The 24,670-nt window shown below is 45.0% G+C and overlaps 1 protein-coding gene across 1 annotated transcript; it reads right to left on the bottom strand.

The window, feature by feature from the left end:
* Positions 1-219: 219 nt before the first annotated feature.
* hapln4 (hyaluronan and proteoglycan link protein 4) lies at positions 220-24,599 on the bottom strand. Its single transcript, XM_029696020.1, has 5 exons — positions 24,454-24,599; positions 18,856-18,976; positions 8,004-8,366; positions 3,346-3,648; positions 220-1,738 (listed from the first exon to the last, which is right to left on the bottom strand). Exons 1-5 carry the CDS (start codon positions 24,454-24,456, stop codon positions 1,356-1,358), a joined length of 1,173 nt encoding a protein of 390 aa, XP_029551880.1. The 5' UTR covers positions 24,457-24,599; the 3' UTR covers positions 220-1,355.
* Positions 24,600-24,670: the final 71 nt, after the last annotated feature.

Raw genomic sequence — 24,670 nt, 5'->3', positions numbered from 1 at the left:
TCAAATCCATCACTTACCAGAAGGATTGTTTTATGTTGTTAGTTTGCCTCAAACTTGATATGGGCTTGTTTAGACTGTTGCTATGGAAATTACATGTTCACTTCTGTTGTGTTGACAGTGCAGCAAGTGTTTTCCTACTAAAGCCTGCACTCACAGTGCTACTCAGAAACAAAACACTTAAAGACCAGATACAGTAGAGATGACGAAAATGCAAAAACAGAATCTCACAGAATCAGTTTTAATGAACAACATTGTCAAGATCTAATTTATTACTTTTGTATCACAGCTTCAGCCTATAGCCCTCACTATGGATACAATTCATACATCAAGATAATGACTGATACGGTTAAATTGTGGTTTTCACAATTGAACAAATAGTGCAATCAATGGCCATGGCTGAATAGAAACATGAGGTAATCAAGCAGCTATTAAAGCAGCTATAACATAGCTCAGTTAGTTCAGCCTCAGTTACTAAAATTAGCTCCAGGTAAAACATGCTTGCTATAGACTAACCATTTCGTCATAAAATATATCTAATTAAAAGTGCAACATTCACTATGTTTATTGAGCTCTGGTACGGTTGCCAGTACTTAGTTAGTTACTAAGGAGAAACGTTTCAGATGGCTCTACCCAAACATGACAACCGGATAGAGGCGGGCAACTGGGGGCGCAGTAGAACTCAAAGGGCACCTCTAAGCAGTGCTCTGCCATGCCAGGCAACGCTTGGGCATCATACTGGCACCTGGCAACATTTGCAGATAGATTAGGCATGATAGTAGTCTGCTTTAAAGCTCATCATCAGTATCTGCTAATCAGGGGCTCGCTTAATGCGCTGCATTCATTACAGTCAGACAGACATAGTAAATTAATGATCTGTCTCTGTCTCCACCGCCCGCTAATTAATGTGACTTTCTCCGGCTGGCACTGTTAAAGTCGAGTGCTTTTCGCAACACAGACTTCACAGAACACACTGTGAAGTCTGAGCCCCCATCATGCCTGTGGTCACTCTCCATGTCTCTAATAGACGCATAGTAAACAATGGCGTTAATTTTTCTAATCCTGATGTGCCTGAGAAATGATGATCTGCTGCATTTACTAGCTAAGCCTCTCTGAGACAATGGTGGGTGCACAAACCAACCTCAGCATGACTGCCACCTCATTTAAGACAAGAGAAATCACGGAGATAAAGATTCCGCCCCTAACTGAACCACGCTGTTACCTTCTCTTTCTGGTGAATCCTGCTGCAAATTAGTATGTCTTGTCAGTAATGTTCAGCAACATTGTTTAGTTAAAGCAATGGATGGAGCTATGTTGTAGCAGCTGTGATCCTAATAAACCCTCCTCTCAGTCTCTCTCTAGATGGTTCTTGTGGAGGTGGTGTTCATGGGGATGTCCTTGCTGCTCTTCCCTGGGCGCTGTGTCAGCTTAACTACATCAACATTAACATTCTCTTGGTTCTTGCGGAAGCAGTAAACCCCGTAGAGGCGGAACTTCAAGTCGGGGAAGCCCAGGTGGCGGACCCCCGGTTGGGGCCCTCCGCAGCGGGTGCGTGGGTTGACGATGGGGTAGCGGATACTAGCGTCCTCCAGCCAGCCGGCCTCACAGCGATCCAGCAGCTGGATCTTCCAGGCAGCATAGAGCTGACCCACCTTGGCCACCACTGAGCTGTCACGCAGGCACGCTTTCACTGCCTCAGCATAGTTAACCTTCTTAAAACGCTTCAGGAAATACACCTTACCTGGAGGAGAGAGGAGAAGAGAGGAGAGGAGAGGAGAGGAGAGGAGAGGAGAGGAGAGAGAGAGAGAGAGAGAGAGAGAGAGAGAGAGAGAGAGAGACAGAGGAAAGTGTGTGTGTGAGAGAGTGAGAAAGAGACAAAGATAAAGAGTGAAACAGACAGAGGGAGCCAGAACAGACAAGGAGAGAAATTGCCAGGGGTGTGAGACAGAGAAAGAAAGACAGAGAACCACATGAGACAGCAGCAGATTCCCAAGGGGAGAGATCCTGAGTTCTTATGGCCTAGACCAGTCTGATACCTCGCCTGCAGAATGTGTTCCCAATCTCTAATCAACCAAACATCCGTCTGGGCAGCTGCTCAAAATCGAAAAGCAATACAGCATCGGTGGACAGTAAATACTTCAATTTCTACTTTCATCTTGCACTGGGAAGACTTCTCACCTACCAGAATTTACAGAATTGGAATCATGATTGCAGAAAGTATTTGAGCTAAAATGAAGCTGAGTTAAGTTTTTACAGAGAAATAAAAAAGCAACCCTAGAAAACACAGGGTAGTTTTCTTCCACAGAATGGCTGCCAGCAGCCTTATGGCTGCCTGCAGCTGCCAGCAGCTATCGATTTTGCGTTTGTTTATGTGGCTGATGCCTGTTAGGGAGGAATATTGTCTCATATTTCCCCAAAGGCTACTGTGTTAATATCTTCCAGCTGGTCAGTACAACAGTATCCCCTACCATTACTCCTGAAGATAGCCCACATCTCAGGCCAGACTGTCTGTTGACTGTAATTAACTCACTGCAATGAACAGACTGCTAGGTCTCCACTATGAAGTACCAGGTTAATGTTCCACTATGGCTACTGTGTACTTTATCTTCTCTAGTTCAGATTTGTTTTCATTTCATTTATTTAACCTTTATTTAACTAGGCAGATGCTCAGATATTGTTGACAAAATGACTTTTACTTTAATGTTCACAGGAAGAAAATCATTACTTTTATTCAGTCTCAGGAGAAGTAAAAAAATTGAAAATCTATTTTGTTTCGGAATGCATCCAATGCTGTTATTTCTTTGCCGACTGAGTCACAATCTTACCGTAGCACTCAACGGCTGTACCCATAAATCAAGATTCTCCAAATTGAATGTTTCAATTCCCTGGTAGCAGATGGATAATTCTGTCATGACGAGTTCTTGTACAGTAGAGCATCAGTGTAGCAGCAGTGCTCCCAAATTTGTTTTGAGCCCTAGAACCAGGCTTCTCCCCCTGCCACGGCTGTGTGGAAGTGTTGATGGAAATCAAAGGAGAGGAGATAAAAGCACAGCTAGAAGACCCTGTGGCCCTTTTAAGAGGGCGGAATCAACACAAGGTTAGGGGATCACAGGCAGAGATCAGAGACAAGCTCCTATCGCTGCTGTGGACTCCGGCTGCATCTCAATACACCTTGCCTCATCTCCTTCCCTTCGTCTGCACAGATCTGAAAACACTGTATAGTCAGAGCAGAGGCAATACGGTGGAAAGATATCTGGGGAATCTACCCGTCACCAATCAATGTTCATATATCTCATCTGCTCAAGAAAGGTAAGCATGGAAAGGACCCCACACACACCACACACTCACCATTGAGGTTGGAGGTGAAACAGAAGGCATCGTAGCGCTCATCCTCTTTGTGTCTGTAGCCATAGTTGCGTACCCCTGCAGGGGTGTCCTTGCGGCCACACTGGTCCCGGGGGTGGGAGATGGGGTACTGGACGGAGCCGTCCTCCAGCCAGCCAGCGTTGCACCAGTCCAGGCCCTCTAGCCAGGCCTTGTGGAGCTGGGCATGGGAGGCCAGGATGGCATCCTGCTCCTTACACACGTCCTCAGCCTGGTGGTAGTTGAGCTTGTAGCGCCCCACCCGTGGGTAGTAGGGGAACACCACACCTGGAGGAAAGAGCGAGAGAGAGATACTGAACTATGAGGACAAGTTACTAAAGTTTATGAAAGCTGAGAAACACTAACTCCATTCTGCCTGTTACATTTTCAAATACTTCATTTTTGTCCTCATTTGACTGAGGTCTTACACCACACATAACCCATCTAACCGCTACAGAGGGCAGTGAGTACAGCCCAATACATCACTGGGGCCGAGCTCCCTGTCATCCAGGACATCTATACCAGGCAGTGTCAGAAGAAGGCCCTACAAAATTGTGAAAGACTGTGGCTACCCAAGGCATAGACTGTTCTCTCTGCTACCGCATGGCAAGCGGTATCGATGCACCAAGTCTGGAACCAACAGGACCATGAACAAATAAAATAAAATACATTTTTATTTGTCACATGCGCTGAATACAACAGGTACAACCTTACAGTGAAATGCTTACATACAAGCCCTTAACCAACAATGCTATAAGAAGTTATGAAAAAAAATGTAAGTAAAAAATAGAAAATGTAATTAACAAATAATTAAAGAGCAGCAGTAAAATAACAAGCGAGGCTATATACAGGGGGTAACGGTACTGAGTCAATGTGTGGGAGCACCAGTTAGTTGAGGTAATTGAGGTAATATGTACATGTAGGTAGAGTTAAAGTGACTATGCATAGATTATAAACAGAGAGTAGCAGCAGCGTAAAAGGGGATCTGGGTAGCCCTTTGATTAGCTGTTCATTGAGTCTTATGGCTTGGGGGTAGAAGCTGTTTAGAAGCCTCTTGGACCTAGACCTGGCACACCGGTACCGCTTACCGTGCAGTAGTAGAGAGAACAGTCTATGACTAGGGTGGCTGGAGTCTTTGACAATTTGTAGGGCCTTCCTCTGACATCGCCTGATATAGAGGTCCTGGATGGCAGGAAGCTTGGCCCCAGTGATGTACTGGGTCGTAGGCACTACCCTCTGTAGTGCCTTGCGGTCAGAGGCCGAGCAGTTGCCATACCAGGCAGTGATGCAACCAGTCAGGATGCTCTCGATGGTGCAGTTGTAGAACCTTTTGAAGATCTGAGGACCCATGCCAAATCCTTTCAGTCTCCTCAGGGGGAATAGGCTTTGTCGTGCCCTCTTTACGACCCTCTTGGTGTGTTTGGACCATGATCATTTGTTGGTGATGTGGACACCAAGGAACTTGAAGCTCTCAACCTGTTCCACTACAGCCCTGTCGAAGAGAATGGGGGCGTGTTCTCCTGTAGTCCACAATCATCTCCTTTGTCTTGATCACGGTGAGGGAGAGGTTGTTGTCCTGGCACTACCCGGCCAGGTCTCTGACCTCCTCCCTATAGGCTGACTCATCGTTGTCATCGGCAAACTTGATGATGATGTTGGAGTCGTGCCTGGCCGTGCAGTCATGAGTGAACAGGGAGAACAGGAGGGGACTGAGCACTCACCACTGAGGGGCCCCCGTGTTGAGTATCAGTGTGGCGGCTGTGTTGTTCCCTACCATTACCACCTGGGGTTGGCCGGTCAGGAAGTCCAGGATCCAGTTGCAGAGGGAGGTGTTTAGTCCCAGGGTCCTTAGCTTAGTGATGAGCTTTGAGGGCACTATGGTGTTGAACACTGAACTGGTCAATGAATGGCATTCTCACGTAGGTGTTCCTTTTGTCCAGGTGGGAAAGGGCAGTGTTGAGTGCAATAGAGATTACATCATCTGTGGATCTGTTTGGGCATTATTCAAGGGTTTCCGGGACAATGGTGATGATGTGAGCCATGACCAGCCTTTCAAAGCATTTCATGGCTACAGACGTGAGTGCTATGGGTTGGTAGTCATTTAGGCAGGTTACCTTAGTGATCTTGGGCACATGGACTATGGTGGTCTGCTTGAAACATGTTGGTATTACAGACTCAGTCAGGGACAGGTTGTCAGTGAAGAGACTTGCCAGTTGGTCAGCGCCTGCTCGGAGTACACGTCCTGGTTATCCGTCTGGCCCTGCGGCCTTGTGAATGTTAACCTGTTTAAAGGTCTTACTCACATCGGCTATGGAGAGCGTGATCACACAGTCGTCCGGAGCGGCTGGTGCTCTCATGCATGTTTCAGTGTTACTTCCCTCGAAGCGAGCATAGAAGTAATTTAGCTCATCTGGTAGGTTCGTGTCACTGGGCAGGTGTTGGCTGTGCTTCCCTTTGTAGTCTGTAATAGTTTGCAAGCCCTGCCACATCCGACGAGCGTCAGATCCGGTGTAGTACGATTCAATCTTAGTCTTGTATTGATGCTTTGCCTGTTTGATGGTTCGTCGGAGGGCATAGCGGGATTTCCTATAGACTTCCGGGTTAGAGTCCCGCTCCTTGAAAGCGGCAACTCTACCCTTTAGCTCAGTGAGGATGTTGCCTGTCATCCATGGCTTCTGGTTTGGGTATGTACGTACGGTCACTGTGGGGACGGCGTCATCGATGCACTTATTGATGAAGTCAGTGACTGATGTGGTGTACTCCTCAATGTCATCAGAAGAATCCCAGAACATATTCCAGTCTGTGCTAGCAAAACAGTCCTGTAGCTTAGCATCTGCTTCATCTGACCACTTTCTTATTGACCGAGTCACTGGTGCTTCCTGCTTTAGTTTTTGCTTGTAATCAGGAATCAGGAGGATAGAATTATGGTCAGATTTGCCAAATAGAGGGCGAGGGAGAGCTTTGTATGCGTCTCTGTGTGTGGAGTAAAGGTGGTCTAGAGTTTTTTCCCTCTGATTGCATATTTAACATGCTGATAGAAATGAGGTAAAACTGATTTGAGTTTCCCTGCATTAAAGTCCCCGGCCACTAGAAGCTCCACCTCTGGATGAGCATTTTCCTGTTTGCTTATGGCTGTATACAGCTTATTGAGTGCGGTCTTAGTGCCAGCCTCGGTCTGCAGGGGTAAACAGACAGCTGTGACGTTCGTCGTTAAAGGTAGACCAAGGCGCAGCATGAGTTGGGTTCATCATATTTTATTTTAAAGGTGAACCAGCAAAAAACAATAAACAACACAACGAACGAAAAGCTTTGTAGTGCAAAAATACATGCAACCAAACAAAGACAAGATCCAACAACTGACTGTGGGAAAAAGGGCTGCCTAAGTATGATTCCCAATCAAAGACAACGATAGACAGCTGCCTCTGATTGGAAACCATACTAGGCCAATCAAAGGAAAAACCAACATAGAATTACAATACATAGAATGCCCACCCCATGTCACACCCTGACCTAACCAAACAGAGAAAAATGGCTCTCTCAGGTCAGGGCGTGACAACAGCTATGAAAAATATAGATGTAAACTCTCTTGGTAAATTGTGTGGTCTACAGCTTATCATGAGATACTCTACCTCAGGCGAGCAAAACCTCAAGACTTCCTTAGATTTTGTGCACCAGCTGTTGTTTACAAATATGCATAGGCCGCCTCCTATTGTCTTACCAGAGGCCGCTGTTCTATCCTGCCGAAAAAGCTTAAAACCCGCCAGCTCTATGTTAATCATGTTTTCGTTCAGCCACGACTCGGTGAAACATAATACGTTACAGTTTTTAATGTCCCGTTGGTAGGATCATGCTCGTAGTTTGTCTATTTTATTATCGATTATGAAGGTAGATTACCCTCTCGGCGACGAATCCTTACAAGGCACCAGGACCGTCGTCCAAGATATACCCCTGTCTTTTCCTTCTGCGAAAGACGGGGATGAGGGCCTTGTCGGGTGTCTGGAGTAAATCCTTCCCATCCGACTTGTTGAAGAAGAATTCCTCAAGAAAGGGGTGAGTAATCGCTGCCCTGATATCAAGAAGCTATTTTCGGTCATAAGACACGGTGGCAGAAACATTATGTACAAAATAACGCAAAAGAACATACTCAATAGTACAATTGGTTACGGGATCGTAAAACGGTGGCCATCTCCTTCGGCGCCATTGTAGGTAACAGCTTCTACCCCCAGGACCCTGAACAGCTTCTACCCCCAAGCCATAAGACTACAGATTAAATAGCTAACCAACATCTACCCGGACTATCTGCATTGACCCCTTTTGCACTAACTCTTTTGACTCCTCACACACGCTGCTGCTACCGTTTATTATTTATCCTGTTGCCTAGTCCCTTTATCCCTACCTATATGTACATGTCAACCTCAATTACCTCGTACCCCTGCACATCGACTCGATACTGGTACCCCGTGTATATAGCCAAATTATCATTACTCGTTGTGTATGTATTCCTTATGTTATAATTTTTTTCTCTGCATTGTTGGGAAGGGCCCATATGTAAGCATTTCACTGTTAGTCTAAACCTGTTGTTTACGAAGCATATGACAAATAAAATGTGATTTGACATGAACCCTTCAACCTTAACCCCTGACCTTCAAGATCCAGGTTGACAAATCCCGTATCGTCCTCCATGTCGTTGGTGACCTCGCACTCGTAGCGTCCATAGTCCTCCAAAGTGACGTTGTGGATGATGACAGATGCGTCCCCTGGTCCGTTCTGCTCTAGGGACACACGACCCCGGTATGACCCGAACACCCTCTGCTGGAGGCCCAACGCCACAAACACGTCCTCAAACACCAGTGCATCCGTCACCTTGGTCCACTTGATGCGGATGCGGTTGGGGTCGGAGCTCTCGGGTTCGTGGTGGTAGCGGCAGGGCAGGGTGATGGAGCCTCCCCGATGGGTGATCACTTTACCAGGGGCGGTCTGAACGATCACTGCCCCAGTGTCATCCTCTGGACACAGAGAGGGACAGTAAAGGAAGAAGAATGGTCAGGAGAGGTACGGTTGGGAGGACTTATGTTTATCAATGATCTGATCCCGCAAGGGGGTCCAGTCCGGCCTGCAGGTGGTTTGAGTAAAACATAATCATAATAATTATTTAAAAAACTCAATATACTTTAAAATGACTAAAACCAAATTGAAACTCTGTAGAAATTATAATGGACCTACATTCACACAGTTTTTTGACTGTGTCCAGCTCGCTAATAATCACATAAATGAAAGCTAGGCAGTCAGGGAGCACTGACAATTCCCTAAAAGATGGATAGAGGACAATTTTTTGCACATTTTAACGGCAAGGAAAAATAAAATTCAGTGCACCCCTCCAGACCTCATTGAAGACCGAATATGACACCCTTGAGCTGACCTGTACCTGTACTTTACCTACAGTGCATTCGGAAAGTATTCAGACCCCTTGACTTTTTCCACATTTTGTTATGTTACAGCCTTATTCTAAAATGGATTAAATACCTTTTCCCCCTCATCAATCTACACACAATACTCCATAATGACAAAACCAAAACCGATTTTTTCTAAATTGTGCAAATTTATAAAAATAAAAAAATGAAATACCTTATTTACAAAAGTATTCCGACCCTTTGCTATGAGACTCGAAATTGAGCTCAGCTGCATCCTGTTTCCATTGATCATCCTTGAGATGTTCCTACAACTTGATTGGAGTCAACCTGTGAAAAATTCTATTGATTGGACATGATTTAGAAAGGCACACAACTGTCTATATAAGTGCATGTCAGAGCAAAAACCAAGCCATGAGGTCAAAGGACTTGTCCGTAGAGCTCCACGACAGGATTGTGCTGATGCACAGATCTGGGGTAGGGTACCAAAAAATGTCTGCAGCATTGAAGGTCCCCAAGATCAAAGTGGTCTCCATCATTCTTAAATGGAAGAAGTTTGGAACCCCCAAGACTCTTCCTAGAGCTGGCCGCCCAGCCAAACTAAGCAATCGGGGAAGAAGGGCCTTGGTCAGGGAGGTGACCAAGAATCCGATGGTCACTCTATCAGAGCTCCAGAGTTCCTCTGCAGCACTCCACCAATCATGCCTATATGGTAGAGTGGCCAGACGGAAGCTACTCCTCAGTAAAAGACACATGACAGCCCGCTTGGAGTTTGCCAAAAGACACCTAAAGAACTCTCAGACCATGAGAAACAAGATTCTCTGGTCTGATGAAACAAAAATTGAACTCTTTGGCCTGAATGCCAAGCGTCACGTCTGGAGTAAACCTAGCACCATTCCTACAGTGAATGATGCTGTGGGGATGTTTTTCAGTGGCAGGGACTGGGAGACTAGTCAGGATCAAGGGAAATATGAACGGAGCAAAGTACAGAGAGATCCTTGATGAAGACCTGCTCCAGAGCGCTCAAGACCTCAGACTGGGGTGAAGGTTCACCTTCAAACAGGACAAAGATCCTAGGCACACAGCCAAGACAACACAGGAGTGGCTTCGGGACAAGTCTCTGAATGTCCTTAAGTGTCTCAGCCAGAGCCCAGACTTGAACCCGATCAAATATCTCTGGAGAGGTACTTCAACAAAGTACTGAGTAAAGGGTCTGAATACTTCAATTTTTTTAAATTTGTAATACATTTGCAAACATTTCTAAAAACCTGTTTTTGCTTTGTCATTATGGGGTATTGTGTGTAGAGTGATAAAGGTGGATAAAATGATTTAATCCATTTTAGAATAAGGCTGTAACGTAACAAAATCTGGAAAAAGTCAAATGGTCGGAATACTTTCCAAATGCACTGTATATAGGGACTACTGCTACAGTTATGGAAACCACCCAAACTTTAGTTAAAATATCAGGATAGTGAAAGTGTATATAATTAGATAGGCTTTGTGGATCTTCCTTGCTCACATACTATCTTCTTCTCTCTACAAAGCCTATTGTTTCCCCTGTGGGGGCCAATGGGGTGAGGAGATGTGTCACCTGAGAGACGTGTGTTTCATCATCAAGACCAGACCCCAGCAAGCCTTGTTCTGTGTCACTGGCACTGCCTACTACATCCTCGAAGAAAGAACTTCTGAGCTGTGTTCGAATACCCGTACTAACATACTGTATACTACATACTTAATGAGTATATACGACATACTATATACTATTAGTTCATTTTATTATACTGTAACCAAACTGTATCCTTTCAGTTGAATATACTAGCTCTTTGCCTGTCTACCAGAGGTTGATGCTGTTGCTATGCAACCTCTTGCTAACTAGTTAGCCTAAAACATTACTAGTTAGACATTTTACGACTTCGGGTCTGTTCTTAAATTCAATCTGGAGTGCGCTCATAAATTCAGAGCATTGTCAGATTGTCCGTTTATAAACTCCTCGGGCCGAGGAGTAGGGTTGATTTGAGCGTTCTGGCCTGGCAGTCAAGTACTCAAGCTGACGTTGGCTAGCTTGCTATCTACTTCCAGACACAAATGAAACCACTCTGACCATTTTACACGCCCTAGCAGAACTGGTTAGGCAGTTTTCATGTTATCCAGAGCGTTGGTGACTGTAACTGTGCTGCTGGAAACAATTTAATTATGCTTTTTTGAAGACGTTTACTGACACCGGCCATATTCAACCGGTGTTGAGCGCTCGTAAATTCATTCTGCGCTCTGGTACACTCAGACGAGAGTGCTCTGAAATCGGAGTAGATAGCCAGAGCGAATTTACGAAAGCACCTGAATGTCCATTGAGAATGATGACTATACCATTTAGCTAAGCTAAGAATGACGGGAATAATCAAGTAAATAAAAGTTGGGTAGTTAGTTAGATATCCTATAGTTAATATACTGGCAAGTTTGATGTATAAATAGCCAACTAACGTTAGGTAGCTAGCTAACATACCAGTACATACTGCTGTAATGATATGCTATGTGGTTTGTAAGGACAGCGTATCTAACAAATCGCCAGCCAACATAACGTGTAAGGTAACTTATTTGAAAAGTCATTACTTTATTACATTGCTCAACATTTGCCATAATTAGTTAAAGCAATGAATTTGTATCCGCTCTCGTTGGACTTCGGCTGCATATTTTCCTCCATTTTCATCAAATCTGAAAACGAGGTGAAGCCGCACCCATTTGCAGAAGAATTGCATTATGGGCCCTAAAGTATGGAAATAGGTGTCCTCTGTGTGTATACTTCATGTTTTTGCGAATTTAATTCGACATCCAGGAACTTTTGGCATACTAACTATATCCATATGATGACCAATAAGCATACTACATACTCAATTCACATCACAAATAGTACGGTTAGTGCGGTTAGTATGAGTATTCGAACACAGCTCTTGTTTTGTTAGGCCAGTTGAATCCCCAAGGCCTGGGCTGTGTTTCATTACAGAGAGTTGTACCCACCCCGCCCCTACACCCGTATTCACTCACTCCACTTCATAAATCTATTAGGACTGGAAATCAATATGACGTGTAGGTGGAGCTATAACTTACACCTACCCAGTTGTTTCAGATTTGTGAGGCAGTGAACAAGAGCAGAGAGTAGAAGATAACTTTTTGGAATTAAGTGTAGCCCTGGTTTGCATCATTGGCAGCCAGGCTGTCTCCTAGGCTTTGTGTGAGTGCTCTTCTCTCAGTGTTACTGAGCAACACAGCAGGCTGATTATTTTTCTAAGAGTCCGCTTATTGTGAGCACATCACAAGGCCTACAATTAGCCATGACCGCTGGTTATTATGACTGTGGGCTGGGAACTCTGCACTCTGAAATGTTTGTTACCGACCGCTGAACTTTGAGACCTGTTTACAGAATACATCCAAACATGTGAGGATAGATGTATCAATAGCCTATTGTATGTAACATAATAATAACATTGTAATAGTATGAGTTTGCGCGAGAGTTATCTTCACAGTTTAATCGCTGGTGTTCCGCCTCTGCAGTTATGACTTTCCAAGGGCTGTGTGATCTGATTATGCTACAGCAATTTAAGGACACAATCCCTGATCATATAGCCACATACATTAACGAGCGAAAGGTAAAGACTGTTGCTGAAGCTGCGGTTTGGTTGGACGATATGTTTTGACTCACAAAAGTGCCTTTGCAGAGCCCCGTATTTGGAGTGAGTGGGGGCGTTCGGAGCGATTTGGGCCTCGCTCACCAAGATACTTTGGTTCACGGGCAGAGTTTCATTCAACAAGGGTTGAGCCTGACTCCCATGGTAAAGCTGACTTTGGTCAAGAGTGTCACTACTGTCAAGGTTCGGGTCATTGGAAAAACTTATGTCCGGTTCTCAGGGCTAGGGGTAAATTCAGTATGTGTGCTTATGTTAAATCTAAGCCTACGGCGTTAGCTGTGCCTGTTCCACATCAGTTCACTCCTGACACATTGTCTCATGCCCAGGGGCATGTGAAAGTCCATATTGACCCAGACTATTTACCTTTCATTACGGAGGGTTTTGTGTCTATGTTAGGAAGTAAGGACCTAGTGCCAGTGAAGATCCTGAGACACGGGTGCCTCTGAATCGTTTGTGTTGGAGTCTGTGTTACTCTTCTCTGCTGAGACTGATTCGGGGAATAGTGTTCTAATTAGGGGAATAGGTTTAAACACTGTCAGTTCCATTGCATAAACTGATGTTGGATTGTGGACTGGTGAAAGGTGAGGTTGTTGTGGGGTTGCGTCCTTCGTTGCCTATTGAGGGTATCGACGTTATCCTTGGGAATAACTTGGCTGGGGAGCATGTATGGCCTGTCATGTTTCCATCTCTAGTGGTTTCCACTAAGCTGTCATTTGTAGGGATTCCTGATGAGAGTGCGCAGAGTTTCCCAGAGGTGTTCTCTGCGTGTGCAGTGACGCGTTCTATGAGCCGTGGCGACCTGGTCACTGTGCCGGCTAACGAGAATGGCAGAAAGAAATCTGTCACTACTTTCCCTGTTATCCCGTTATCTGTACCCCGCTCCGATCTAATCAAGGCGCAACGGGCTGACCCCATATTAGAAGAGTTGCGTGACCAAATTGTACCTGTTAATGAGTTGGGAGATATCGTCCATGGCTATTTTCTCCAAGAGGATGTCCTGATGAGAAAGTGGGTGTCTCATGGTAGTTTTCTGGGGGAGGTGATTAGTCAGGTTGTTGTACCAGTTAAGCTTTGTGAGTTGGTGTTGACAACTTCCCACAATGACGTTGCTGGACATATGGGTGTGAGGAAAACCTACAATCGCATATTAAGACATTTCTTTTGGCCTAGGTTAAAGAGGGATGTTTCTGAATTCATCAAAACTTGTCACACCTGTCAATTAACTGGTAAACCTTATCAAGCTATTAAGCCGGTACCACTGTTTCCTTGATTATTGACTGTGTTGGTCCTCTGCCTCATTCTAATAAGGGTAGTAATTACCTGTTCACTGTGATGTGTCAGACCACTAGGTTTCCTGCTGCCTATCCTCTCCGGTCTATCACGACTAAGTCTGTGCTAAAAGCTTTGACTCAGTTTTTCTCACTGTTTGGAATCCCTAAGGTCATTCAGAGTGATCAAGGATCTAATTTCACCTCTAATCTGTTTGGTCAGGTTCTCCAACAGCTCCATTTTAAACACAGTTTGTCTAGCGCCTATCACACGCAAAGTCAAGGAGCACTGGAACGTTTCCATCAAACACTTAAGTCTTGTTGAGAGCTTGTTGTTACAGAGATGGATAAGGATTGGCAGGAGGGGTTGCCTTGGTTACTGTTAGCCGCTAGGGAGGTTTCACAGGAGAGCACGGGTTTCAGTCCTATTGACCTTGTGTTTGGACATAGGGTGTGTTCTCCAGGATGACTGGAAGTCTCCCGGGCCCCCTCAGTCCATGTTAACTTACGTGTGATTTCCGGCAACGCCTGTACGCCGCTGGTGAAATGCTAAAGAGAAGCTATCATCTTCACAGGAGAGGATGAAGGGCATATTTGATCGGCGAACTGAGCCTCGTCACTTTAATCCAGGTGACCATGTTCTTGCTCTGCTGCCAGTTGTTGGTTCTCCTTTTCAAGCCAAGTTTCAAGGTCCATATACGGTTGTGCGCCAGTACACTGAGCAAAACTATCTAGTTGCCATTCCAGAACAGAGGAAAGCACACCAACTGTGTCATGTAAATGTGTTAAAACCCTATTATGCACGTTCCTCTGAGGCTGAACAGTGGGAGTCTATCGAGGACGGTAAACCTGTTCTTTTGGCCGATAGCGTTATTCCCTGGGTTCTTGTCATACTAGGTCCGTGCATGAGGAGGAAGATGTTCCTGGTCCCGACAATTGCATACTGCAGGGTAGATTGAAAAATTCAGAGACACTGGATATTTTAGACAGCCTTCTCGCTCATCTACCTGTTGATGGGCGGAAAGAGATGGTTGGTCTGATTCTGAGATTTCCAGGTTTGTTTTCTGAGACACGTACAAACTTAATAGAACACGATATTGACATTGGAGATGCTGACCCCATTCGTCAGCGGTTCTATAGAGTTTCTTCAGAGAAAAGGAACTGCGTTGTCTGGATGCTGAGGTCAGGTACACGCTGGAGAGTAAGAGTCAATCACGACCTTCCGGAGACACCTGAAACCCCACCTCTTTAAGGAATACCTGGGATAGGATTAAGTAATCCTTCTAACCCCCCCAAAAAAGATATAGATGTACCATTGTAAAGTGGTTGTTCCACTGGATATCATAAGGTGAATGCACCAATTTGTAAGTCGCTCTGGATAAGAGCGTCTGCTAAATGACATAAATGTAAATGTAATAGCAGAGCCTTCTTTCCCCAGTTGGGCTTCTCCCTGTATCTTGGTCAGTAAACCGGATGGGACAAACAGATGTTGTACGGACTACCGTAAGGTAAACAGTGTCACCAACCAGATTAATTTCCTCTTCCTCGGATGGAGGACTGCGTTGATCAAGAAGGAGCAGCTAAGTTTTTGAGCAAATTTGACCTGTTAAAGGGCTATTGGCAGGTGCCACTGATGAGTAGGGCATGTGAAATCTCTGCCTTTATTACACCCTCTGGTCTGTACTCGTATTCAGTTATGAGTTTCGGCCTGCGTAATGCACCTGCCACTTTTCAGCAACTTATGAACAGGGTTGTCTCCGGTCTGGCCGGGTGCGGCCAAGCATTCCATCTGAATGTGCGGCACATCCGAGGGACTGATAATGTCATTGCTGACGTGCTCTCTCGTGCGCCCTGTTCCTGAATGTCCACGTGACTGACCACTGTTATTTTGTGTTTGGTATTGTCCTGTTCTGTCGCTGCTGTCTGTTCCCTTCCGGTCTCGTTTTCTTCTTTCCTCTTAAAGGTTGCTTCCTGTCCGCAAAGGTTGCTGAGGTCTGGGGAGGACGAGGTTGGCTGGGGCAAGTGGACGCAGAGGCTGGGTCAATTTGTTTGTGTGACTGGTATGGTGTTCCGGGGTCCTTGTTGGTCTGGTCCCCGGTTTTATGGGGCGGGTGGGGGGGTGTGACGACCCTCCCACTCTGTCTGCCGAATTCTTTCTCTTTGCTCTTGTTATCCTCATTAGGATGTCGGTGGGCGAAGCCTGGAGGGTCGTCAGCGAAATGGGACACACCTGGGCTTGGGTGTGTCCCATTCATTGAGGAGACTCTCTCCATGCAGACACTGATAGATTTTGGGTTGTGGCTGTTTTTGTTTGTTTGTGTTGGCACCTTTCAACACCCCTCATTATCACATTTATGCACGCAACCACTCACTTATACTACTGATTACTGAATACACACACCATTGTTAATTGTATTTAGTTTATTTTAGTTGATAAATATATTTTGTTATTCCTTAGCTCCACGTTGTCTCCCTTTTTGTTATGAACTTTGAGCCGGTTCGTGACACTGTGTACAGGTACAGTGATCGGTAAGCTGCTCTGAGAGCTGATGCTTAAAGTTAGAGAGGGAGATATAAGACTCCAGTTTCAGAGATTTTTGCAATTCGTTCCAGTCATTGGCAGGGGAGAACTGGAAGGAAAGGTGGCCAAAGTAAGCGTCGGCTTTGGGGATCACCAGTACAATATACCTGCTGGAGAGCGTGCTACGGGTGGGTGTTGCTATGGTGACCAGTGAGCTGAGATAAGGCAGGGCTTTACCTAGCAAAGACTTATAGATGACCTGGAGCCAGGGGGTTTGGTGACGGATATGTAGTGAGGCCAAGCCAACGAGAGCATACAGGTGGCAGTGGTGGGTAGTATATGGGGCTTTGGTGACAAGACAGATGGCACTGTGATAGACTACATCCAGTTTGCTGAGTAGGGCGTTTGTTATTTTGCGTTTGCTATTTTGTAAATGACATCGCCGAAGTCAAGGATTGGTAGGATAGTCAGTTTTACAAGGGTATGTTTGGCGGCAAGAGTGAAGGAGGCTTTGTTGCAAAATAGGAAGCCGATTCTAGATTTAATTTTGGAGTGGAGATGCTTAATGTGAATCTGGAAGGAGAGTTTACAGTCTAACCAGACACCTAGGTATTTGTAGTTGTCCACATATTCTAAGTCAGAACCGTCCGGAGTAGTGATGCTAGTCGGACGGGAGGGTGCGGGCAGCAATCAGTTGAAGAGCATGCACTTAGTTTTACTACCATTTAAAAGCAGTTGGAGGCCACGGAAGGAGTGTTGTATGGCGCTGAAGCTCGTTTGGAGGTTTGTTAGCACAGTGTCCAAAGAAGGGCCAGATGTATACAAAATGGTGCCGTCTGCGTAGAGGTGGATCAGAGAATCACCAGCAGCAAGAGCAACATCTTTAAAATATACAGAGAAAAGAGTCGGCCCGAGAATTGAACCCTGTGGCACCCCCAGAGACTGCCAGAGGTCCGGACAACAGGCCCTCCGATTTGACACACTGAACTCTATCTGAGAAGTAGTTAGTGAACCAGGCGTGGCAGTCATTTGAGAAGCCAAGGCTATTGAGTCTGCCAATAAGAATGCGGTGATCGACAGAGTCGAAAGCCTTGGCCAGGTCGATGAAGACGGTTGCACAGTACTGTCTTTTATTGATGGCGGTTATGATATCATTTAGGACCTTGAGGGTGGCTGAGGTGCACCCATGACCAGTTCGGAAACCAGACTGCATAGTGGAGAAGGTACGGTGGGATTTGAAATGGTCGGTGATCTGTTTATTAACTTGGCTTTCGAAGATTTTAGAAAGGCAGGGCAGGATGGATATAGGTCTATAACAGTTTGGGTCTGGAGTGTCTCCCCTTTGAAGAGGGGGATGACCGCGGCAGCTTTCCAATCTTTGGATATCTCAGACGATACGAAAGAGGTTGAATAGGCAGGTAATGGGGTTGCAACAATTTCAGCGGACAATTTTAGAAAGAGAGGGTCCAGATTGTCTCGCCCAGCTGATTTGTAGGGATCCATATTTTGCAGCTCTTTCAGAACATCAGCTGTCTGGATTTGGGTGAAGGAGAAGCGGGGGGGGGCTTGGGCAAGTTGCTGCAGGGGGTGCTGAGATGTTGGCCGGGATAGGGGTAGCCAGGTGGAAAGCATGGCCAGCCGTGGAAAAATGCTTATTGAACTTATCGATTATCGTAGATTTATCGGTGATGACAGTATTTCCTATCCTCCGTGCAGTGGGCAACTGGGAGGAGGTGCTCTTATTCTCCATGGACTTTACAGTGTCCCAAAACTTTTTGGGAATTAGTGCTACAGGAAGCAAATTTCTGTTTGAAAAAGCTAGCCTTAGCTTTCCTAACTGACAGAGTATATTGGTTCCTGACTTCCCTGAAAAGTTGCATATCGCAGGGGCTCTTCGATGCTAATGCAGAACGCCACAGGATGTTTTTGTGCTGGTCAAGGGCAGCCAAGTCTGGAGTGAACCAAGGGCTATATCTGTTCTTAGTTCTACATTTTTTGAATGGGGCATGCTTATTTAAGATGGAGAGGAAAGCACCTTTGAAGAGCAACCAGGCATCCTCTACTGACGGGATGAGGTCAATATCCTTCCAGGTTGCCCGGGCCAGGTCGATTAGAAAGGCCTGCTCGCTGAAGTGTTTTAGAGAGCGTTTGACAGTGATGAGGGGTGGTCGTTTGACCGCGGACCCATTACGCACGCAGGCAATGAGGCAGTGATCGCTGAGATCCTGGTTGAAGACAGCAGAGGTGTATTTAGAGGGCAAGTTGGTCAGGATGATATCTAAGAGGGTGCCCATGGTTTCGGATTCAGGGTTGTACCTGGTAGGTTCCTTGATAATTTGTGTGAGATTGAGGGCATCTAGCTTAGATTGTAGGACAGCCGGGGTGTTAAGCATGTCCCAGTTTAGGTCACCTAACAGTACGAACTCTGAATATAAATGGGGGGCGATCAATTCACATATGGTGTCCAGGGCACAGCTGGGGGCTGAAGGGGGTCTATAACAAGCGACAACAGTGAGAGACTTGTTTCTGGAAAGATGGATTTTTATAGCCTACGTACCTCGGAATGTAGTGAAGCAATATGTGTGGGATGGGGATAGAGACAAAGTCAGAGATCTTACCGAGTACATGAACAACTTTCCTCCTTCCCTTCTCAGCATCGGCAGGGAGGGAGGTCACAGAGAGGACAAAGGTTAGGACCAAGCAGGTCACTGTCCCCAGGAACAGGGGCTGTGAGGAGAGCTGCAAGGGAGGCAGGGAGAGAGAGGGACACATTTGAGTTTGAGTTATGGTGGTGCCCAATGGTGCTGCTAGGCATTCCTAAGGCCTGAAATGGCTAGCCTATATAACATGGAGGATGGACCAACTCCTATCTTGTTAAGGACATGACTAATGAGCAATTCTGCAACTGAACATAATGTGCTATATTATGCAGTGGTAAGAGAGTGGTAAGAGCACCATGTGAAATATTATGCAGTGGTAAGAGCACCATGTGAAATAGCAATTCTGGAATAGGGCTTATAACGTCACCGGACTTGGCACTAAGTTATAACCCCAGGAGAAAGAGCGAGGTGATGAAGCTGCTCAATTAAGTAATTCAGAAATGTTATTACACAATTAGTTCGACCAATTGGTTTGACCAAGGGGGCATTTAAGTCTGTGTATGTAGGTTAAGGTTGGAATATGGTGAAGTATTAGTTAAACTTCATTGTACTGTAGAACACATACAGTACCAGCCAAAAGTTTGGACACACCTACTCATTCAAGGGTTTTTCTTTATTTTTACTATGTTTTACATTGTAGAATAATAGTAAAGACATCAAAACTATGAAATATTGGAATTATGTAGAAACCAAAAAAGTGTTAAACAACTCAAAATATGTTTTATACTTAGATTCTTCAAAGTAACCCTTTGCCTTCATGACAGCTTTTCACACTCTTGGCATTCTATAAACCAGTTTCACCTGGAATGCTTTCCCAACTGTCTTGAGTTCCCACATATACTGAGCACTTGTTGGCTGATTTTCCTTCACTCTGTGGTCCAACTCATCCCAAACCATCTCAATTGGGTTGAGGTCAGGTGATTGTGGAGGCCAGGTCATCTGATGCAGCACTCCATCACTCTCCTTCTTGGTCAAATAGCCCTTACACAGCCTGGAGGTGTGTTGGGTCATTGTTCTGTAAAAAAACAAATGATAGTCCCACTAAGTGCATACCAGATGGGATGGCGTATCGCTGCAGAATGCTGTGGTAGCCATGCTGGTTAAGTGTACCTTGAATTCTAAGTAAATCACTGACAGTGTCACCAGCAGAGCACCCCCACACCAACACACCTCTTCCTCCATGCTTCACGGTGGGAACCACACATGCGGAGATCATCCATTCACCTACTCTGCGTCTCACAAATTTGGACTCATCAGACCAAAGGACAGATTTCCACCAGTCTAATGTCCATTGCTTGTGTTTCTTGACCAAAGCAAGTCTCTTCTTCTTCTTGGTGTTCTTTAGTAGTGGTTTCTTTGCAGCAATTCAACTACGAAGGTCTGATTCACGCAGTCTCCTCTGAACAGCAGAAATGCCTTCTGGAATGTGAACTTTCATGTGCCTTAATAACAGACTTGTATGTCATCTGTAAATACAAATAAAATTGTTAAATTACGAGCCTAGTTGGTTTAGCCACATAAAAAAAGAGCATCCTCCCCACTAGCCATGATTGGCTGCGACAATGAGTAGGCTGGACATGCCGAGAGATGAGTTCGGATTGGAATTCCATATAGCACGCTTCTGTCTATTTGAGCTGGTGTGTATGTGTAGCTAATCCTGTCTAACACTGCTTTTTAAAAAAGTGCATTGTGTAGTAGAACTGCATAAGTGTTGCTCTCCACTTTCTGGAGGACCAAATTTTGAAATCAGAGGAATTAGAGTATGATAGCTAATGAGATGGAGAAAACACCAGTCTGCCAGATTACATCTTCAAACTAAGGGCAACAATGGCATCTGTGACAGGGAGAAGCGTCCATCTATGAGATATACAGGTAAGATAGTCTAGCTAGCTACATTTTCAGATATTACACATTTCGACAGGAAGTTGTTTTCCTTTCAAATTAAAGTGCACTGTTAGCTAACATTTGCTGGCTGGCTCGCTAGCTAACGTTACATGTATGATCTTATTATTCGTATTTCAGAGCCATTTGCTTTGCTAGTTATAGCCTAATGTTAGCTAGCCAACATTGAACCTGGTTGGTTAGCTACCTGCAGATTCATGCAGGGTAGTAACGTCATGAGTTGGGGATTATGGTTCATTGTTTAGTGAGCTAGTTAGCTACATGTCTTAACAAAAGACTCCACTATGGAAGTGTCCATTTCAATAGAATGTCACTGCGACAACTGTTGATAGACGTAGCTGGTAAATTCGCTTTGGCTATCTACTCCGATTTCAGAACACTCTTGTCTGAGTGTGCCAGAGCGCAGAATAACTGACGAATTTACGAACTGTAAACACCCATTGAATATGGCCGGTGTCAGAAAACGTTGGCAAAAAAAGCCTACATTTTTGCCAGCAGCACAGTTGCAGTCAACAACACTCTGGATAACATAAAAACAGCTGAACCAGCTATACTAGGGCGAGTAAAATGGTCAGTGAGCTGTTCTCTCATTTGCGTCTGGAAGTAGATAGCAAGCTAGCCAACATTAACCAATTAGCATGGGTGCTTGACTGTTGTTGTTAGGACAGAACTCTCGGATAAACCCTTAAAGAGATGGGTGGGGCTAATGCTTAAGACGGTGGGAACGATGCTGAAAGGGTGTAGACAAAGAAGACCTCTCCAGTAGGTACCAAAACATTCAAAGGCCATTTTCTCAAAAGTGAGGTTACAAGTTTATCAACTTTCAAAGAAGAATTACTTTCCCATTGTCCCTCAAATGCTGTGTATGCAATTCCATTTTGTAGCTCTGTGTCTCTGCTTTTATCCAATAAACACAAGTTGAAATTTTGCTACATAAGATCGAATCAAGGTGGTCGGTCACATTTGGGCAGCAATTTCTGAGGCTGGTAACTCTAATAAACTTATCCTCTGCAGCAGAAGTAACTCTGGGTTTTCCTTTCCTGTGGTGGTCCTCATGAGAGCCAGTTTCATCATAGCGTTTGATGGTTTTTTCGACTGCACTTGAAAAAATGTTCAAAGAAATGTTCATTATTGACTGACCTTCATGTCTTAATTAAAGTAATGATGGACTGTCATTTCTCTTTGCTTATTTGAGCTGTTCTTGCCATAATATGGACTTGGTCTTTTACCGAATAGGGCTATCTTCTGTATACCAACCCTACCTTGTCACAACACTACTGATTGGCTCAAACGCATTAAGAAGGAAAGAAATTCCACAAATTAACTTTTAACAACTTTTAACCTGTTCCTTGAAATTAATTCCAGGTGACTAACTCATGAAGCTGGTTGAGATAATGCCAAGAGTGTGCAAAGCTGTCATCAAGGCAAAGGGTGGCTACTTTGAAGAATTTCAAACATAAAATATATTTTGATTTGTTTAACACGTTTTTGGTTACTACATAATTCCATGTGTGTTTTACGGTGACTGAGTTCATCAGGAAGTGTATAGGAGATGTTGCACCCACTGTGACTATTAAAACCTCCCAAACCAGAAACCGTAGATGGATGGCAGCATTCGCGCAAAACTGAAAGTGCGAACCACCGCATTTAACCATGGCAAGGCGACTGGGAATATGGTCGCATACAAACAGTGTAGGTATTCCCTCCGTAAGGCAATCACACAGGCAAAACGTCAGGACAGAGACAAAGTAGAGTCGCAATTCAACAGCTCAGGCGCAATACCTTTTTTGGCAGGGTCTACAGACAATCACGGACTACAAAGGGAAAACCAGCCACGTCGCGGACACCGACGTCTTGCTTCCAGTCAAGCTAAACACATTCTTTGCCTGCTTTGAGGATAACACAGTGCCACCAACGCAGCCCGCTACCAAAGACTGTGGGCTCTCCTTCTCCGTGGCTGACGCGAGTAAGACATTTAAGCGTGTTGACCCTCACAAGGCTGCCGGCCCAGGCGACATCCCTAGCCACGTCCTCTGAGCATGCGCAGACCAGCTGGCTGGATTGTTTACGGACATATTCAATCTCTTCCTATCCCAGTCTGCTGTCCTCACTTGCTTCTAGATGTCCACCATTGTTCCTGTACCCAAGAAAACAAAGGTTACTGAACTAAATGACTATCGCCCCGTAGCACTCACTTCTGTCATCATGAAGTGCTTTGAGAGGCTAGTTAAGCATCATATCACCTCTACCTTACCTGACACCCTAGACCCACTTCAATTTGCTTACCGCCCCAATAGATCCACAGACGATGCAATTGCCATCGCACTGCATAGTGCCCTATCCCATCTGGATAAGAGGAATACAAATGTAAGAATGCTGTTCATTTAACTCAGCATTCAACACCATAGTACCCTCCAAGCTCAACATTAATTCTCGGGGCCCTGGGTATGAACCCCGCCCTGTGCAACAAGGTCCTGGACTTCCTGACAGCCACCCCCAGTTGGTGAAGATAGGAAACAACAATTCCACCTCAGGAGGCTGAAGAAATTTGGCTTGGCCCTTAAAACCCTCACAAACTTTTACAGATGCTCAATTGAGAGCATCCTGTCGGGCTGTATCACCGCCTGGTAAAGCAACTGCACCGCCCGCAACCGCAGAGCACCCGATGTCACAGGAAGGCCAAAAAGATCATCAAGGACATCAACCACCCGAACCACGGCCTGTTCTCCCCGCTAGGCGAGGTCAGTACAGGTGCATCGAATCTGGGACCGAGAGACTGAAAAATAGCTTCTCTCTCAAGGTCATCAGACTGTTAAATAGCCATCACTAGCCGGCTTCCACCCGGTTACGCAACCCTGCACCTTAGGCTGCTGCCCTATATACATAGACTTGGAATCACTGGCCACTTTAATAATGGAACACTACTCACTGTCGCTAGGAAGCATTTCACTGAACCCACAATAACATCTGCTAAACATGTGTATGTGACCAATAACATTTGATTTGATTTGAATACAAGCATTTCACTGAACCCACAATAACATCTGCTAAACATGTGTATGTGACCAATAACATTTGATTTGATTTGAATACAAGCATTTCGCTACATCCACAATAACATCTGCTAAATATGTGTCTGTGACCAATACAATGTCATTTTATTCATAGTTTTAATGTCTTCACTATTATTATACAATGTAGAAAATAGTCAAAATAAAGAAAAACCCTGGAATGAATAGGTGTGTCCAAACTTTTGAATGGTACTGTATATGGATACAATGTCATACAGAGCCTCCATATGTTTAGATGTTAAAAAAGTCAACAATAATAGAATTCATGTAATAAAGGGTTGTTATTGCAGCAGAATACATTCCTTTTTAGGCACCTCTGCAATATTATACATTTTAATTCTCTATATAGACTATAACAGGAACATGCAAATATGCTGCTGACCACATTGTGAACAAATAACCCTACATGCGCCACTCCAGTCTCCTTCTCTCCCCCTTTCCTCATCATGCACTGTACTGCAATAGTAGGCTACAGTACTGTAGCAACTCTTCAAGGTTACTGCAGGCTACAGTAATATCCCATGCAGTTATAAAAAAGACCGCATGATGCGCAGACACAGAGCCAACCCATCCACCCACTTACCATTATTATCTCTTCAAGAATACTGTGTCTGTCTGAAGTTATATATGCCGTATGTCGTTTGCTCGAGCTGGGCTTTTAATGATATGGTGCAGTACTTGACTCATCCTCTCTCTCTCTCTGTCCTGCAGTTAGCTTGCCGTCTCCTGCCCTATAGCTGTTTCATTTTGTCAATGCAGGGGAACTGCTGACGCTGGGCAGGACTGGGCTAGTTAGACTG

Source organism: Salmo trutta, chromosome 17 (assembly GCF_901001165.1).
Source record: "Salmo trutta chromosome 17, fSalTru1.1, whole genome shotgun sequence".
In the NCBI taxonomy this organism is placed as follows: Eukaryota; Metazoa; Chordata; class Actinopteri; order Salmoniformes; family Salmonidae; genus Salmo; species Salmo trutta.
Note: the sequence above shows the minus strand (reverse complement) of the source record. Positions and strands in the feature narration are given on the sequence as shown.